Consider the following 19,879-nt stretch of genomic DNA (forward strand, 5'->3'; position numbering starts at 1 on the left):
CCTCGTCCGACCGGTTACTATATTGTCCGAACTGTTTCGCTTCACTATCCTTTTTACTTGCATGGCCCGTTCCTTATGCGATCCGCGCTTATTCGTTTCCGTTCATTTTGGCATGCGCCTGCCGCATTAATTAGTAATGAATGGCTCACATTTGATTTTATCCAACCTACCTCGTTTATCGGTGATATCTCCTTCCACATTCTTTGCTATATTGCCAAGAATGGCCCCCACCATTCTTAGAACTGATTCTTCATTAGGACACCCAAGGACTTTCTTTAGGTGGTTGGGCTTTGGATGTTACGTTCGGTGGTGTTTTTCTGTCCTATAAGTTCTCGTCGTTGCAGAGGCTTCATGTTCAGTTGTACTACGACTGGTACTCATTACAATACGTTTAGCAGCCACAATTTCGCTCTTGCAAATCACCCACCATCCCTTGAATTCTTGATGTTCCAACTGTACTATAGCTCGCAATCCGTATGCCTGTTTCAATGGGTGTTGGCTCTTAACTGGAAGCCAATAGTTCTTCTTCTAATTTCTTGGCATCATTCTCCTGCATTTTTTTTTTCAGAAAAGGTCCCGCATAGCTCAGTGGTTATGGACTTTCAAAACGGAAGGTGGTGGTTCGAATCTCACTAGTGGTAGGGGGATTTCTATCGTGACTGGATGTGGGAAACCAGTCGGCTCAACTGGGAATGAGTACCTGAGTCAAATCAGGTTAATAATCACGAAGAAGCGCAATGATGTGCACATTATCTCCTACATAAATGCTGAAGCATACCGTTGAGGTCTTGAGTTAAATGCTCTAACACACTGCAAGGCCCAGATTCACTTGGTTGTCGCTGAACGATTAATATTAAGCTCGGAAAAGAGCATGTACTGTGGTAGAGCTGGCCTTCTAGAGTAAATGGCATAGTGTTAATCGAAAGCAAAAGTTTGGCGGGTTTAGCAGCACTAAGGCTCTGCCACCTCTCATTATGGGAAACTTATTTCGAGTGTTTAATAGCAGAATCAGCCAATGCTACTGACACCTCAATTGCTGGTTCCGGTCCGGGCATGGGAGAAATTTCATTTCCCTCTACACCACAGAGATTTCATTTCCCTCGACACTACACCACAGTGTAGTAGTTTCACCGTATTGAATCTAGAAACAAAATCCAAACGGCTTCTATATTTTTGATCGAATTTGGAGTGACCAAAGAACTGCTCAACGCACTCAATGCAATTTGACTACCGCTACAGATTGCGATGCACTTGCCCCTTAATCTCTCGTCAATCATCCAGATTGCCGCCTTTAAGACTGCAGCCGTTACGTATTGTAACAAGGTAAACTCACGCTTCTCATTTTTACGCTTTAGAGTCTTATTCTTTTGTTGGCCATCTGTGTAGAAGACGTCAGTATATCCTGACACGCATAATTCTGGTTCGTTCTAGTTTTCTCTTCGTTTCTAGATAACTTCATATCTTACTAAACAGATGTATGGGGATCCGAGAATCAGAAGACATCGTGAAAACTAGATTCAGTGCTCTCAATAACTTTTCTAATTCAATTTTTATTTGGATTTACTGAAAGCCCATGCCTGAGTCACGTTTTAACATATTCTTTAGTAACTGGATTTGAGTGCTCCAGCCATAATATACAATTGCCGTTACATACAAGCTCACTTCCGGAATCAATTAATCACAGAAAATAGCAATTGGTGCAACCGTTCCCAAGTGGCTTGACATATGTCATGAAAAAATTGTTAACTCTTGTACAGATTTCATGGATTTTCTTTTGAATCGAATCTCAAGCTGTGACATTATGGTTACTTTGAATATCTCTGAACGCCTTGATCCCGGAATATAGTAGAAATCTCACAATATGTCAGTTCCCCAAGCATAACCTCACATTACTCCTGCCTGTGATTAGATCCCCACAGGCTTGTTGGACTATTGGAGAAAAATTCCTACAAAAGGACAATGGCATGCCACCTTTCACAAAGCCAAAGGGTTCGGATCTTGTACAAAGCAATTCTACGACTGCACCGAGGTAAGTTAATTCCATTTTCCCGTTGTACGATGAACTGTAGTGGGATCTTCACTTCCAGGCCTGCCTGCAGAGCTCCGAGAATTAGGCGATAACTACACAAGAGATGAATTCAAGCGGCATAAAAAATGCAACGAGGCGGAGGCGACTCTTTTTATGACTGAATGGACGGTAGGTGAATTGCAATCATCTCTGCTGTAGCGCTGATTGGAGGGTTCTTGTTGCAGAAATACGCTCTGACCTTATCGGAACAAATGGGCCTTCGAGGTAAAGCCAAAAGCAAAATAGGCGAACCAGTCTCTGAGGACGATTTACAAAGCCTCCGCGACGAACAGGTGGTACAACTCTACGAGCTCCTACTGGCAGCCAAAGGTGAGCCATCGGACCCGGACCCACAAGGAGGTGGAGCGACGACAGCGCGAAAGAAACAAGAGTGAATGATTTAGGAAAAATTGTTGTAGGCACTTTATTGAATACAATATTTATTTAGCGAGACTTTTCGTAGATTCTATATTGATATTTGATGCCGTTCTCCTCTTGAACGTCTGCAGGCACATCGTGATCCGGTTCGACCAGTTTGAATGTTTTCGGAATGTCGGGAAAGAAAGTATCACAGTCGAATTTTGCTTTAATTTCAGTGAAGTATACCCTGTGGCAGTTTGGGGATTCCATCGCCTCCTTATATACCCCGCTACCGCCCACTATCCATATATTTTCAATGATGTCACGGAGATCTGGTTGCTGAATTCGCTCCACAGCACCCTTCAAGTCTTTGCAGAGTATTACGTCCCCAGGTAGGTCCTCACGACTGAGGGTGGTACTCAAAATGATATTCACCCGCCCAGGAAGCGGCCGCTTAGACTCCGGCACTCCGAAGTACGTCTTGCGACCCATAATCACTGCATTCTTCTTGGATGGGTCTTTCACTTTCGTTGTCATCCGGGAAAAGTATTTAAGTTCACTTCTGAAATGTTTGGTAGGAAAGTTAGCCCGGGTTAGTTGCATTTGGGTGGTTTGGAACTTACTTCAGTCTCCATGGAAGGTCTCCTTTGAGCCCGATTCCCATATTTTCGCACGCCGCGACGATAAGGTTGAACTTTGCGTTGGACATATTTTCGGTGAAAATTGACTACTCACTTCGAGCCAGACGGAATGTAAATAGATAAGACGAGTCTAACGCGACAACAATGGCATAAATTTGGCGGGGAAAATTACTAGTGCAAGGGCAATCAGAGAAGATAGAGGTTATCTTGTGTTTTTTTATTGTGAGTGGAAATGTTTTGATGATGCTGCCTCCATGTTGTGCTGGCTGTCAACAACTATTGAATAGTGGACGCTGGTGCAAGGCAAATAAATCGAAAAAATGTGTTCCCGAACTCTTGGCATGCAGAAAACGAAACGGCAAAGAAATTTTCATTCAAATTGGATCTATTTTCCAGGAGCTCTCCCAACACTTGTTTCATACATGGGCCCTTAATTCCCGCCTGGCAATACCTCCCGGCCGAACTTTTGGAGAGATCTTGGACAATTGGCAAATGGAGAGATGCGTGTCGTTGCGAACTGTCACTGTCACTGCGTTATTTATTGTTCCCCGTCGGGTGTGATGTGCTCATTTGCGTCAGGGCTCAGCTCCGATTCCATACGATTCTCGAAAGTAGCAATAACATTTTTTTCGCAATAACAGTGCACTTAGATTGAGTTGTGTTTATCATCATCCTTTCATAATTATTCGGTCGCGATCGTGCGTGGTGCGTTCCAAGCGCACATAAATATTTGGCCGCTTCGAGGAGGAGTTTTCAATCGTCGCCGAACGTCGTCGTTGACCTGCCGCGCTGTGCCAATAAAACAGAAAGTGACTTTTTAAGTACATAATTCTCGTTTTTCTCTGTTTCGCGAATTTCATTGACCGAATTCGGGGTCGAGTGGAAGAAAAGTAGGTGTGTGTGCTTTGTTGTCGCAGTGAAAAATCGACAAAATGCGGCTGTTCCCAGTGCGGTTCAATCAGATCCAAAAGATGTTGGATTTCTACTCGCAATTCAACCCGTCGCCGCTTTCCATCAAACAATTCATTGATTTCGGTAAGTCGTTGGTTTCTAAGATGATCACGGGCCTCCCAAGGTTGCGGTCTAGAAGGCTTGAAGCTTTTGGATTGCGCCCGAAGTGCCCGGGGGAACATTCTCGGCTGGTCCGCATATGGAAGATGGACTGGCAGCTGATTGCCTTGGAGATTCAAGAAACGAGTGTAGAGGTCACTTAAGGACAAAGTGCGGAATAAATTCTTGAACAGGTGAACAGATGTACCCGGAAGTGGGCGAAAGCGCTATTTCAACCAGTTAGCCTCGAGTTTAACCCGCACTAAGTTGCTTCCGGTTAAGGATTCACAATGGTTTCAGTTGCTGTAAAGTCAGCATCCAAAATGTAGCACGGTGACGAGGCTCATCCTCCAAATTCAGCGACAAGCGCAAATCTTGAGATAGATTCCTACGTGACTAAATGCCGTGTCCTATTGCATAAGCCAAATGTTTTGTCCAAATGGTTAGGTCGCCTTTTATGATGCTTGGAAGCCGCCAGATCCGCATCAATTAGTCTAGTTGGGCTCGGTGGTGCACAACATGCTTCAATTGAGAGTTTCCATGCACACTGCAGTCACGTACAACTTGTGTGCCTTGCAAGTAACGCAGAATCTAGAATAAATGTTGATTGGACAATGACCTTTCCGAACATACAAACAGAAAGACAACTTTTAACCGGTTCCGAGCGTCAATTGGTCTGAACATGTGATTTCCACGAAACAACCTTGGTTTGTGTGGCAATTGGGAAAATTAGTGCTACTCGGTTGGATATTCATTCACCTGGAAAAATAAAATAAATGATTCGACCAATTTGATTGAATAAGGATATAAGTGTTTGAAACGTGTATCTAGATACAATTATCTCAATATCTGCAGTTTGTGTTCATTTATGCCTTAAATGTTCTCAAAAAAGTGGTTAACTCTTCGGTAGTTGTGTTGAATTTTCGACAGCACATCGCAATTTTTACTAGAGGATATTTTTTGCCACTTCAGCTGGGTTATTCGACTAAGCTGTGAAGTCAATTGGGTGGCGTTCGGCTCAGTTATCCCCTAGCTTCTCAAGCGCTAAAAAAAAAAACAAAAAGGACCATACCGAAATAGGAAAGGTTATCCAGTTTATACCTAGTAAAGTGTAAAAACACAAACAAAATTTGATTGGGGTCTCAGATTTGAAGTCTGACTGTTACACAGATGTTTGTGCTTTGTTTTCTGCATATCTGGTTTGTATAAGTCCCCTCCTACTATTATTCTTTTCCTGTTCACTCCCTACTGGAGTGTAGGGCATACACTCAGTCAGACTGTGCTTCAGTTTCATTATCATCACACTTTACACCCAAGGCGACTGGCATTAGAACCCAGAGCACCGAGATCAAGACGTTGACGCTCTACCCCCTCAACCATCGCGTCGTTTTCTCTACAATGCTGCAGACCAATAAGGTTGGGCTCTAGTTCCCAGCATTTCGTTCAATAGCGTTCCCCAAGTACTTAAAACCGCGTAGCGCGCAGCTCTCATTGTCCCCAGAATCTTCCCAATTATTCCAATGTTTTTTTTTTCAAATTTTCGAGTAGGTTTCTGAATACTTCTGTAGTCTATCTGCTCTACATGGCTCGTCCACTGAAATCTCCGAATTTTACAATTAACGACTTCATTTAATACGCCATTGGTTAACTTTACTTCTTGGGACTATGTTTCTATTAGTTCCTTGAAGTGCCGGGCGGTTTACAGCTTCGCAGAACTTCGTGGTATATGAAGAGAGTACAAAATAAAAACCACCAGATTTTTGTTAGAAAATTCCTTTAGTCATTTTCAAAGTACTGCTCATTAGATGGAACGCAATTGCCAAGCCATTTTTCTCACTATTTGTAGGGGTCCCGGCACTCTTTACCTCTGATATTGTCCAGTGCCTAACGCAGAGCTGTTTTCACAGTCTTCACATCATCAAAACGGTTCCCATTTAAATTTCTCTTCAAAACAGAAACAGGGAAAAATCCCCACGGAATTAGGATTTGCAAACACTTAAGATGTAGAATGACAAACCATCTTTTGGCATATGTTTTAAAACTTCTGAATAAAAGTGCTTGTTAGTACTGTCGCTGTGGGGAATTAATTCCGAAAGTACATTCCACGAGGACCAAAAAAGACAACGACCACCGTCTTCACATTCGATCTCAATTGATTTGTTTTTTTATTTTGGAGATTTGGAAGTCTTCTACTGGTTTAAAGCTTGCTTGATTTCTAAATCTTACCTATGACATTAACTCTCATCACCAGTAATGATTTTAAATAAAAAGTTTGGTTCGCTCTGAATTTTTTTCAAGTCTTGGCTCAAGTTAATCGATTGTTTCTTTGATCTTGATTAAAAAGTAGTGGAATAAATGTTGAGTTTTTTTTTGCAAATTCTCAGCGAAAGGACGATACCTCGAACTCCGACTCATTCCTGCCTCTTCTCAAATGGCAATAATAATGATCATTGGTGCGACAATCCAATTGGATCAGGGCCTTGAAGCGTGTTAATGCACTTCATTCAAAACCGTAACAGTACACTAGAGGATTACAGTACCCCATAGAAGGTAATATGGGCAGCATTGCACCCACCCGAAGTTATTATCCTGATTTGACTCAGGTACTCATTCACAGCTGAGTCGACTGGTATCCGACGTCAAATCAGTGGGATTTAAATCGTGACAATCCTTGCTTACCTTTTGCCGGATGTTTTTTTATGATTTCATCGTTTCGGATGTGTGATAAACGGCCCCCAGGCCGTGTGACAATATGTCTAAAGCGCGCAAATCACTTGAAAACTGGCTCATAGCGATTTCCTTCTTGTGAGTTTTCCATAACGACGCAGGCGAAACACGATAACGGCAAGAGAAGCATAACATTTCGCCCGTGGCCAACGTTGCGTGAATGACTTCGTCTACGAATGACATCGCTCTTTCAGATCAGTTGCTTTTGGATCATAGGAAAAAACAGTGGCAAATAGTCGTCGTTATCTCACTCAAATATTTCGAAAATTTGAAACAAGTTACAGAGCTTTCTTTAAACGACGTGTCTGGCAATGCATTGTGAAGTTCTGAATGATTTTCATGCTCTTGACAATCGATATCACTTAGAGTTGTCTGGCATCCTGACCTACACCATCGCTCCATCTCAGGCAGGATCTGTTTCGTCTTCTTTTTCTACCATATATATTGCCCTTATAGACTTTCCGGGCTGGATTATCCTCATGCATACGGTTTAGGTAATCCGCATCCTGTCCTGTTTTACCCACAATCAGACGGTCGTGGTATCGCTCATAGATTTCGTCGTTATGTAGGATACGGAATTGTCCATCCCCATGTAGAGGCCAAAAATTCTTCCGAGGATTCTTCTCTTCATCTTGCCTTCATTAATATGCAGCCCGATTTCTCGCGCCACCTGCTCGATCTGAATGAAGGTAGACTATGCATACCTGTTTGTTTTGCTCTTCCCATAATGTCAATATCATCAGCGTAGGCCAATAGTTGGGTGGACTTGAAGAGTATGGTGCATCTTGCATTAACAGGTTAAAGGGGTCGCATGATAGGTCATCCCTTTGTCTTAGACCGTTGTTGATGTTGAATGGTCTCGAAAATGATCTTGCTGCTTTTATCTGGCCTCGCACATTGGTTAAGGTCAGCCTAGTTAGTCTTATCAACTTCGTCGGGATATCAAATTCTTTCATGGTGGTGATATTGTAACTGATGACCATATTCTAACAGGGTTTCCATCGCTTGCCGCACAGAGTACATGCCAATGATGTTCTGAGCGTATGGGGCTATCCGACCTAGCAAGATAGAGGAGAATATCTTATAGATGGTACTCAGCAACGTGATACCTCTATAATTGCTGCACTTCGTGATATCTCCCTTTTTATGTATGAGACAGATAATGCCTCTTTGCCAGGCGTCAGGCATTGATTCGCTGTCCCATACTTTGAGCATCAGTTGATGAACCACTTGGTGTAATTGGTCGCCTCCATATTTAACCAATTGGGCTTTAATTCCATCGGCTTCTGGCGACTTATGACCGCGTCGTCTTCATCAAAATTCTCAACCCATCGCTCCAATATGCCCGATCCGTCGTAAATCAGATTTCCCTCTCTATCTCGGAAGGATGAGCTTCAACCCGCTGACTTGTTGGTAAAACTTGCGCTCCTGGCGCGGTTGCTCCCTGTACTTTTCGAGGTCGTAGACTTCTTGGTTCTCCCAAGCTTCCTTTTTCCGTCTGTGAAGTGGCTTCTTCGCACGACGGAGTTCGTGATGAGTCTCTGCGCAAACCCGCGTTCTTTGAGAATGCAACATTACTCGGTATGCGACATTCTTCCGTTCCATTGATTGCTTATATTCATCGTTGAACCAGCCGTTCTCACTTTTCTTGCGACTGGGGCCAAGTATGTTTGTGTTATCAATGATAACAATCTGGTGGTTTTGAATATCATTTGTTGATGACTCACCTCCATGACATCTGTTAGCTGCGCTTATTGAGACATCGATTTCACCCTTATAGGTATTACGAAGGGCTTTGTTGTGAATGGCTTCAGTATTCACTCTCACCTGAGTGTCAGAGGGGATTCTAGGCCGTGTTATTGTTTGCTATATTGCCAACGAGGCAGTGATCAAAGTCTATTACCATAAAGACTTGGATCACTTTCATTCATTTCATTTAATGGATGTTAGTATAATATATGATGTAATGACTCTTATCCAGAAAATCGGTCTCTGTCCAGAGCATTAGCATTAGCCTTCATTTTGCAGGGAAGCGTCGTTAGATGCTGAGTAGTTTTTTATCTACACAGGGAGCTTACATTCTGTGAGAAAATTTCAAAATCGTTTGTCCATTTTGGTTGCCGGGCCCGTTGTACTAAGATTCATCCAGTGCAAGGTTTCTTGTGTGGCTTCGTAACAAAGAGTTTTTGGTTTAGGGTTGCCAATTCTGCAAAGCTCTCACTCTGGAAAACCAGTTGTCTGTAGCTTTAAATTAAGATAAACTAGCGATCATTATGTGGAACTTGAGATTGGGTTTGGTAGTAAAGTTCTTGTCCATGTTTTTGTCTTGGGACGAATAATATAGACCTGAAAACAACTGCACAATCAAGTTCAGGAAAGTGCACCGGAATAAGAAATAATTGCTTAGAGAAATATAGTTATCCTGACAGCGTATCTAGAGAACCAAGTTGTAAGACTGATGCCAACTCTATCCAGAAAACCAGAATAAAATTTGGGGTGGGGAGGTTATTTATCAAAGTCTACCACTCTAGTGAAACTTAACGAAGTTTTGGTCCCACATTGGGCGCCATTATAATGATTCGTAGGGTGAGGGATGATTCTGATCACCGCTAACAGTAAGAGCAATTTTTCGAACTTTTTTCAAAAGTTAAAATCCATACAAACAAATGTGGGTTACATTGAAAAGAGCCTTGGTCTACCTTCGAACTTACAATCACTCAAACTCTTCACTTATTCATGATTTCATCGTATGCGAATTTGTTTTCGCTCAGTAGACAACACAAAACAAACCCTCAATACTAAGTTGTGACGAAACCGGCGTGTGTATATGAATGCGCTCATTAAAGTAATTTAATATGAATAAACAACACGTAGTTAAGACAAACGATGACTTTGTCACGGGACCTAATCATGATGCTTCTCGCAGTATATGCTAATTAAGATCGGAAGTTACAAAACAATCGGTTGCTGTTTTCAAACTATCTGGACAGCTATTAATACCAAGATGAATTTCAATTGCATTGTAAACAGTTTTTGCAGGGTTTCGAGATGCTGATATGAATGTTTATTAAAAGTGTGATGTAGGCAGTGTTTCCTGACAATGTAAAACTAAGATCGAGTGTTCGCTTAGATTTAGAAAAAAAACTGCAGCTGCAATAATAAATTAAGACCAGAATCGTTTTTTAAATAAGCTCATTAAGCGCTACTAATAAGGTCACCATTATCTTCAGACCTCGTGCCTTATTCCCGCCATTAGAATTGGCAATGATGATAGTCACTTTTGACCACTTTCCAATTCAAGTGTCTCGATCCCATTAAGCAGTTCCACGAAACTTCTCTGCCTCCAAGAAACGAGTATGGAAATTAAATGAGTGATAGCACGTCGACCGCGATCGAATCCAGTTATTTCCAGATTTTGCTTTCATTCGCTAATACTGATAATTATATATGGTTCCAAATTTGTTGATATACAGACATATATATATATGCATCCACACACGCCCATTTTTCAAGCCAGTAAGATATCGAATGAACGCGTAAGTGATGGCAACAAATCAGGTTGGACTATGAACCGTGGAATGATTTTGATATTTCTAGAATATTGGATGGTTCTCGTGTATACAAAATAATATGATAATAAGGGGGTAGGAGTGTTTATTTCATTTTGTTATTTGTTTGTAATCAGATAATATCGTCTAGGTAGAAATTGTTTTGAACTGGTTAAAATTTATAATGAATGAGCCGTCATGCTTTGAATAGTCAGATATTTTCATCTCAATTTTCAATAATCGTGTCCTGTGAGAGTATAAGGGAGCTCTCCGGCAGCCTAGGGTATCCGGAATTTTCAACTTTGTAACAGGGTTCTTAGCATTGTTACATTTGATGACTGGTGGTCATACATAAGAGCTAATTTTGTAATCTCTATTGAAGTAGTTGCTAAATTTAAAGCCATCTGAAGAAAGGGACAGTTGGTCACCGAAATACTCTGTTTTATTTTTCATCAAATTTTTAGTCAATAAAGCGAATAATCTTCTCAATCCGTTTAACTTTATTGAAACTTTACCTTACTAATAACCTCCTAGCTCATACCAGATACTAATAATGAATTAGCGCTAAATTGCCACTAGATGGCGCTGCAGAGGATTGCAGAGGAACACCATTCACCCGATCGTCATGAAAAATCGTAAAGATTAAATTTTCAGCACCATCCTCGTAGGAGATGAGAAGTCTATGCAAGGGGGAGTGGCTTCACCTGATGTGATGTGATGTGATGATCGGGGTGATCACTCTCCTTCTTCCCCGTAAAAAACGATGGCCCTTTTAAGCGGGTTTTTGTTATGTCGCCACATTAATGTTTTAATTTTCAACCTTACCCCGTTAAGGAGAAAGAATAGGGGGTATGGATGAGGAAGAGGAAGTTTTCATCTTTTTAACCCCATTAAAAAATTGTGACGACCATCCCCGCTTGAAAAGTTTTGGCGCTTCCCTACATGTCCCTACACTCCACCTCACTCACGTGGATGAGAAAGTGGGTGTAGGGGCAAGGGGCAGCTCTCTTTACAACCCCCTTGCACATCGCAGCGATTAATGCTATACCAAAAAGCTTATTATTGTTACGAAAATAGCTCCTTTTCAGGGCACTATAGCTTCTTAAGAAGAAACAATCGTTATGGGTTTTTACCGGGGATAGAAAGGAAGGGATTTCTTATTCCTCTTTCCTTTACGTCCTTCCCTTCCGGTGGCGAGGTTGACGAATTAAACTTTACCCTAATATCAAAATATTCCTCATTTGCAGCGCTTTAGAATTTGCCTTTTTTCTAACCCCCTTAAATATGAATCTGAATAGATTGAAAAGTCAATCCAAGTATAAAATTTCCACAAGATGACTATCCACGTTCTGCGCATCTGTTAATGTATTGTGGATCATGTTTCTATAGCATTTCTATGGAAGCGAATCCATGTAACCAGGCAACCAGTTGCAAATAGCCAAATTGATAAAGTGACTTGTGATATTATTCGGATCCCCGCCTTATTTGCAAAACAAGGGGGGGGGGGGGGGGGGGTGTAAAATGTTTTCTCACCAAATATAGTAATGTTGAGTATCAAATGAAAGGCTTTGATTAGTACTTTTTGATGCTGGTCTTAGTTTTGACATTTGTTGCGGGAGCGGTCGAAAGCGATGATTTCTTTAACTGAAACATCTGAAAAAATCATGGTGCTTCCTCTATATGGTGTCCAGGTTATATTTTTGGAGGAACTGAGTAGAAACCGCCTTTAGGTTTATCCTTGAGTTATAAAAATTTGTAGTAATATAAATTATAGTAAGGAGCATATTATCCCCAAGTTTGATCAAAATCATGTTATTATTAACAAAGTACAGTAGCTCAAAGTTGACTTAACCATATAAATACTAATATCACACTAAAGTGAGCAGTCTGACACGGTAAATGCATATACATTACGGACTACGTTTAAATGGGATAGTTCTGCACTCAAATATACTCACAGAAGCAACAAACAAAACCTGAAACGCCAAGCTTCCGGGTCCCGACTTGCGTGTGTGGTGGGGGAGAAGCTACAGCTTCTGAGCGCTCAGCCCGTTTTGCCCATTGTACCCGCAGCCCCGACTTGTTTCGTCCTGTAGAAAATCAAGGACTGGCTCGGCAGTTTCATCTCCTGTGCATAGTCTTCTTTCAATTTCCACCTCAAATTAAAGAATGAAAGAATGAAATTATCAATTTTCGAAATCAAATTAAAGAATTTGCACACTAAATTTACATTTTTCAAAATCAATCAAAACCAAATTCATGACTCTCCAAATGAAGTTGACATTTTCAAATTCACAACTTTAGTCTTAGTATTCAAGTAAAATTGGTTTAACTTCACTCCTTCGTTTTGCTGGGACTTCAAATGTGTAACTACATATATTCTGAATACTCGTCATAACCACGTTCTATTCTAATCAACAACAGAAACGCTTTACAAAATAACGATGTAACTTGAGCATCTTATATCGTAAATCTGAAAATAAATTCGGCTTACATGAACAAAGCGCTAAAACACTCATTTACTTTGATATCCATACAACATTTCTAAACGAATTGTCTGGTAAAAACCGAAAGATTTTTGATAACAGATAAGTTTATTAAATGTTGATAAACTATCTACATTTGCCTAATTTTATCGCAAACATTACGCCCACTTGCTCACTTCAGATTGATATTGTTTGTAGTTTGATTTGACAAATATCAATTTGACTCTGGATTAAATTATAATAATTGTTATCATTTATATATTATACTTATGGATATATATTTCTCTATATTTTCATTCTGAAATTCATTATTGTAAGAGAGTTTGACTTATACGAGTATTTTCTTAAAGAAACCGAGATAGCCGCGTTTAAAATAACAATAGGTTTATGATCGCAGAATTTAATAGTAATAATTTATTAATTATTATAAATAAATATAAATAATATGTACAGGACATCAATGACGATCACATCTGCACTTACGATAAAAAAGCAGAAAATTTCATCACCATTTCATTAAAATCTGGACTTTGTTCTTTACGTAAACGTTTTGCCAAAAAAAAAATTGCTACGAAAAATAAATGTTTTTCTTCTTCTTTTTTGATTTTGTTCTTTCTTGTTCATCGTTCATATGCACTCATGACGAACGCGTGTAGTTTTTTTAGATATTTTCCATTATGCATGAATTGTATAGAATGGGGGCTCGTGTAGATTTCTTTAATCATGTGAATTCTTTGGTAAATAAGTAACACAATTTGACTTTTGGACCCATGCGCGAAGAAAAGAAGAAATTGCCATGATTCTGGTTAGAACTGGTTTGAGAGGAAATGTGTTGTTTATTTTTCAAGATTGAATTATAATGAAGTTTGTTTTTTAAAGTGGGTCTAAACGGAATCTTTTGCTTAGTTTATGAACTGTAAAAATGTTTTTGTGATTATGGATCAATTTTTATAGGGGAATAATCAGATGTGAAGTTCTAACAATAGGGAAGAGAGTTTCCGCTAATATTTCAAAGCATGCCCAGAAAATAAAATAAATTTCGTGACACAAAAAAAAATTGTTGTTTTGGAGTGATCTGTTGACCAATTAACTTTTGTTTATTCAAAAAGAATTCCCAGGATTACATCAATAGATATTTCTAGCTACTAAAAAAAACTATATCTTTTGTCATTATCTGAAAATATAATAACCTAAAGCTACATAAATAGCTATGGTTTATTATATTTTAATAACCTCTAGCTATAATAGACTATTATAGATTATTATATTTTAATATAGTTATTTCTAAACATTGTATAATTCCATTTTAATAAACGATCTAGGCATAGTCAATTTATTTTCAAACAAACATTCTACCGCACTTTGGTACCAAATTATCTCATTCGACTTTAAGATGTCGGATGACATATAAAGCTTTAAAGACGGCTGAGTTTATTCGTGCGTTTTTAATATAGAGATATTTCTGATGTCGTGGACGAGCCCCTTCCTGATAAGCTGTTTTTATTTTGCCAGTATTAATTATGTACAGAATTCGGGAAAAAAATTTAAAATGATGAGGATGTTATCAATGAGATTTTGAAGCATTGTCAAGGTTCAAAAGAAAAGATCAGTATATACGGTGGAATTGAACTTATGTAATAGTAATAAAAAGATTTTACATTATATTATTGAAAATAAAGCAACTAGACAATGGCTAGGCATTGAAGTGTACTGGACTGGATATAATTCGCACCCTTGGCGTGTTTTTGCAAATATATAAAGGAGCGTTTTCCATCCGTTTCGCGCAGAGGTGAGACAGCGTCTGATGAGTTGCCTCTGCTCTGGACGAACTCGTTTGTCCCTATTTTTGACTACGTTATTACCAAATGGTTGACATTGAATTATGCAACAACTTCATGGCCACTTGATTGTTTGACGTTAATTTACAAGTTTTGTTCCTTATTTTTAAAAATAACCAAATTCATTTGAGAAAGGTTAAAAAATTACAGTGTGAGTTTTGATGTGCTCTTTTGTTTGTTCCTATTCACCCTTACGTTGAGCTTTCGGCTCCCACAGTATGATAATATAATGCCGACAAGACTGCAGCACTCGGACAGCAAGAAGACGATTGGGGATTTGAGCCCAGGACAACGAGGTCGAGGGGCTTATGCTCAACTAACCCGATCGTGCGTTTAAAGTTTAAGAAGATGGAATAGTTTAAGGAGAAAAATTAATTTAAAAATTTTTGAATTTATTGTATTGTGAATCCTGTGAATACTCTTTTCGTTGATATAATTCGAGCCTTCTAGTTTATCAGGGGGCGGTTTCACCGGAGACGTTGTTTTGTTCGAAGGTAGTTGTTTACCCGTAATATCGTTACGGTCAAAGTTTTAACTTCCGTGTTGATTTTTGGTGGGACATCTACCATTTTCGCACCTGTTACCGAGGAGAAAACAGAAATCATTTACCTTCGAGAAAAGACCATAAGTTGCATAATCCATTGAATGCCAACCCTCTCCATATACTCGAATGATCAGATCAGAGATCAGACTATCAGAAGTTTGATCTAAAAACGTTCTTACATTTTCTTGGACTTTTTAAAAGCGAGCGTTTACAAGGCATACTTCTAATAAACAGCCCCAAAACAGAATAGCATTGGAATGTAACCAAATCTTCCTTTAATAGAAGCAAAAGCTAAGGAAGCATGCTTTGGGCGTTGTCTTCAGTAGCAAGGAAATCTAGCTTAAAATCTCTTCTGAGATCAAACAAAAATCCAGTCATGCATATCAGTAAAATTTGAATTATAGAAAATTCTCCAGTGCAAAGTGTATATCGGACTGATGAGAAGGAAAGCGGAAACACATCGCCCAGAGCAAATAAAAGAGGCAGGGGGTTTCTGAAACGCATAAATGATGCATGGAAAGTAAACGCAGTCGATAGTATGTAGATTTTTGGATTTCAGAAAGACGCACTTCTCAACAAAGACCAAGGCAAATCTAAGAGGAGCCATACTGGAGAGACTAGTTATGACATCGGTTCTATCCGTGAGAGTTGTCATCAAAATTGCTAAAATTACATTTTTTGCCGATACAAGAAGGCTGTAGCTAACCCTCAATCGAATGTGGTTGTACCGAAGAAAAATTGGGATCAGAAAAATGTATTAGCGTGACCACAATCGTAAAGTAACTAGTATCCTCAACATGTCGGGAGCAAAGGTCAGAACTGTGGCATAAAAGATTGTCAGAATAGGACTGCAATGATAATATTTGGGAGCATTCTACTACCTACTTCCTTGAACTCTTTTCCGTAAGACCCTACTAAGGGCACTGTTTCCTCAATTGCAATTCCACAACATATCCATCGGGTTTGCAAGTGGTCCTCAAGTTCATGACTTCCTTGAAATCAGTAATAAAAACAAAGTAGTTCTCGCTCTACGGTAAATAATAATAGAAAATATTATAGTAGCACATACTATGCTTCTAAGCACTTTTTTAGAATGTTTGCATTACCTTCAGGTCTGATTCTCTGGCGCAGCCCGAGCTGGATGCCGTACGTCGATATGGGCCCTAGGATCTGCTTATAAATTAGCAGCTTATTGTCGATGGTCGGCTGAGAATTCCTCCCAAATAGCCAGTATATTTTTCTGTGCTTGGCATTTAACGCATTTTTCTGTCTTAGGATGTATCTTTTCCAGCTGAGCTTAGCATCGAGTGTCATACCTTACTATTTGACCTCACTTGCCTGTGGCACATCTTGTCCGCTTACAATGACTTTAGCTGGATCCTACTTTTTGTTTGTGTCATTAGAGTACGTAGATTTGCTTTCTTTTAATTTTATTTTCTATTGCTTGGTCCATTCTGCAATGTTGTCAACTGCTGTTTGTAACTTTATTTTTGCTTTTTCCGTAGTTTTACCCGTGGTGCTACCACGGCAAATTCGCAAATGTCGCTATTTTGGGTTCTCCACAGCAAGGTATATCATTCGTATACAGTAGAAACAGTGTTGGGCCTAAGATACTGCCCTGCGTTACACTACCTGCATTTTTTTTAGTTCAGAGTAGGTTGCTTCCTCGAATTCCTACTAAAAAGGTCTATCAAATGTAGTAAAAGGTCCTCAGAATCCGTATAACCGACCTCCTGAGAGGGTGGATTTTCCAGTACAACTGGGATATATGTTCCATTGTTTTATTCCATTGCATATGGGTGGATGTCAGGTTCATCGATCTCTGTATTAGAGTGTGCCCTGGGACGTCGCTCATGTTTGTTCATCACAAAGGTGAACAAAAGAGGTGTGAGTCGACTTGATCCAGAAATGGACAAGAAACACCACTGGCTTTTGCCGACTTAAAGGCGATCGGGAACTTTAACTTATATATCTGAACCCATTCAACCCCGGTAAAAGAAAATACGCAAAAAACGAAAAGCGTATCGTATGGGGTATGACTTGTCACTGTATAAAGGACAAATTAATCAAAAGTTGTGAAGAAGAAAAGAAAGTTGTGAAGTAGAAATGCGAAAATCCATTCTTTTTTGCTTAGACTCCGGAAATTAATTGCAGATGGGACGTTGTGGATTGAAAAGGACAAAATTAGCTAACTGCCATGGGCAGGTAGAATGGGTTGTCTAGTAAAAAGCGATTTTCCATTAAGAAATACGGAGGCTTGCCAATAGTTAATTTTTCTAGCCCTTTATTCTGTAGTTCACAAAGGAAATTTAGAGCCAAAATCAGCGATCTTTCAGAGCCCCACATTAGTGCTTATTTTCAGCACCCTAGTCAAGGTCCAATTGGCTTCATAGTCCCTGGAGCGGTTCCCACTTTCATTCCAATATCCCTTTCAAGTGTAGACCTTTTTAGCTCCAAATTCACAACAGTTTTAGGGGTTACATAATATAGAAATATACGTAGTTGCCTTTGGGGTTTTTTGAACTTTGGTATTCTGCACATCGCGTGTTTCAGTTCTATCAAAATATGAGTGCCATGCGCGATCATTTACAGGTGAAACTGCATTTGGAGCAAACATGGATAATAAATCACCACACGTGCTGGATTTGGAACGTTTATTATATGATTATTTTCCACAAGCTTCGTCATTATTTCCTTCGGACACAACAAAGTAATCAATTGAGAATGTTATCTTTGATTTCTCAAGCAAAGATACAAACAAACATAAGTGCAGATAAGCAACGATAATGCAAGTGTCTAAGAAATAACATTTAATGATAATAATAATTTTAAGTCACCTGCAATGCAAAATCCAAAGTCCAAAGTCCCCACTTTCGACTTCCTTCAATCCAATTATTTCTGGTTATTTTCAAATGGGAGAGATAAAAAGAAGGCACGTTTGAAGAAATGAAGATTTATGAGCTTTCAATGATATGTGGTAAAAATAAAAGAAAATTCTGTGAATTTTCCCGCTGCGGCTGGTTAGATTTCAACAAATTTTTTATGTTTTTTTTTTGAAACGTCTTTTTTAAAATTCAAATCTTTTTTTTTGGAAACTCTCTTCGAGCAATAGGAGAAGTGACATGAACATGCCTTGTGTTGACAGCATTGCAATTTTACAGAAAAAGATAATCGTTTTGAGTGTTATGAGCTAATACTTTTTATTTAACAACACATTCCGGTATGCCTTGCTCCATGTCCCTCCCCCAACGAGGCTTGTTTATCAGAAAATTTAGATGAAAAATAAAATGTGCTAAACGCACAACTGAGTAATGTTGCCTGTTGTTAACGACATACTTGTTTGGACTGTAAATTAGATAAGGAGCTTTGTTGGCACGATATGAATTTATGGTTTTATATTGTGTTTATGCTTTGTATTCATGCGGGGTGGCTGAGTAAACAGTCTGGGAGTTGTTTTCCCCAAATTTAGGGACTTTGAGAAAACAGATTCATGTGAAAAGTCCTGGTTAGTCTAAACTGGTTTGCAAACGTGCGAATTTATTCTAGACTAGAAACGGTGTGCTAATGAGGCGTTCGTTTTATGCTCGAAATCTTGGACCCACTTAATATTATTTGACTATTAATAACTAACAGAAAATGTATCTTAATGGGGTGTTCGTGTTTGCGGTCGTAGCCAGATATAAGGTGACCTTAGGAAAGTTTAAAATTACTGAATGGTTGCTATGTAGTGAGCCTGTGCTGATTCAGCAGAATTTGTTCATCAATTTCTATATACAAGTACGTTCTGCATTTGAAGATTGTGCGTCATTGTGCCGATTGTGGACTTCAGATGGTTCATGCAATAAATAAAAGAAAGCAAGAACTGGCTGACTCACGACACGTTTATGAATTCAAAAGATGACTACCACCTAGCAGATTAAGCGGTCAAGAACCCTTCGATTTATACCACATTAAGCAATTCCTCTTTTTTAAAAGCTTTGAAAAACCCATGAACTATAAACCCCTATTTATGAGAAACTTAGGGCTTCAATAGTAACCTCGAAACCACATAATATTCGAAATGTGCGGCATAAACGTCGATAACATACATATGCATTCCATTTTGACAGCTTTTTTCCAATAGTTTGTCACTAACTGCTTCTTTTTAACCTTTGGACTTATTTATAAAATAAACCAGTTGAACTTAGGTTTATCGGCCCTATTTGACTGAAGGTAATAAAACTTTCTCGATATAGAAAAACGTCCCCGAAACACTTAGACTGTTACTATTGTCTTCATATCGTCAACACTCATCCAATTTCGAAGTACATTATCTTATCTAATTACAAACAGATTCCGATTTATTTAAAATTTCATACTTGAGCAAACACAGCTTATTACTCGTAAGACATAATAACCAGAATATGCCCGCCTAGCTTCAATGTAAAACCATTTTCCCCCTTTATCGGAAAAACGCACCAATGCTCACGTCAAATTGAAAATTGAGATTATTTACTTTCACTTGAGCGGCGCTCAATCTAATATCATTTTATTCTATTGTTGTGTAGTTTATCGGCTGGCCCTGCCCCACTTTATTTCACGTAATAAATGAGATTTTAAACAAATTATCGTCGTCAA

General features: G+C 39.2%; 3 protein-coding genes across 4 annotated transcripts in view; 2 read left to right on the plus strand and 1 right to left on the minus strand.

The window, feature by feature from the left end:
• Positions 1-1,743: 1,743 nt before the first annotated feature.
• Positions 1,744-2,521, plus strand: LOC119659464 (succinate dehydrogenase assembly factor 3, mitochondrial). Its single transcript, XM_038067551.1, has 3 exons — positions 1,744-2,029; positions 2,088-2,197; positions 2,254-2,521. Exons 1-3 carry the CDS (start codon positions 1,960-1,962, stop codon positions 2,461-2,463), a joined length of 390 nt encoding a protein of 129 aa, XP_037923479.1. The 5' UTR covers positions 1,744-1,959; the 3' UTR covers positions 2,464-2,521.
• On the minus strand, positions 2,465-3,455 carry LOC119659463 (dihydrofolate reductase). Its single transcript, XM_038067550.1, has 2 exons — positions 3,052-3,455; positions 2,465-2,990 (listed from the first exon to the last, which is right to left on the minus strand). Exons 1-2 carry the CDS (start codon positions 3,135-3,137, stop codon positions 2,513-2,515), a joined length of 564 nt encoding a protein of 187 aa, XP_037923478.1. The 5' UTR covers positions 3,138-3,455; the 3' UTR covers positions 2,465-2,512.
• A 156-nt stretch (positions 3,456-3,611) lies between these two features.
• Positions 3,612-19,879, plus strand: part of LOC119659462 (pyruvate dehydrogenase (acetyl-transferring) kinase, mitochondrial) — a 50,656-nt gene continuing 34,388 nt past the window's right edge. The window contains exon 1 of one of the 2 annotated variants that reach the window (XM_038067548.1): positions 3,612-4,104. In XM_038067548.1, coding sequence (XP_037923476.1) covers positions 4,002-4,104 — 103 coding nt within the window. In that variant the 5' untranslated portion in view covers positions 3,612-4,001. The remainder of the gene's footprint in view (positions 4,105-19,879) is intronic. The other variant, XM_038067549.1, reaches the window with a different exon arrangement.

The sequence above is a fragment of the Hermetia illucens genome, chromosome 6 (assembly GCF_905115235.1).
Source record: "Hermetia illucens chromosome 6, iHerIll2.2.curated.20191125, whole genome shotgun sequence".
Lineage (NCBI taxonomy): Eukaryota > Metazoa > Arthropoda > Insecta > Diptera > Stratiomyidae > Hermetia > Hermetia illucens.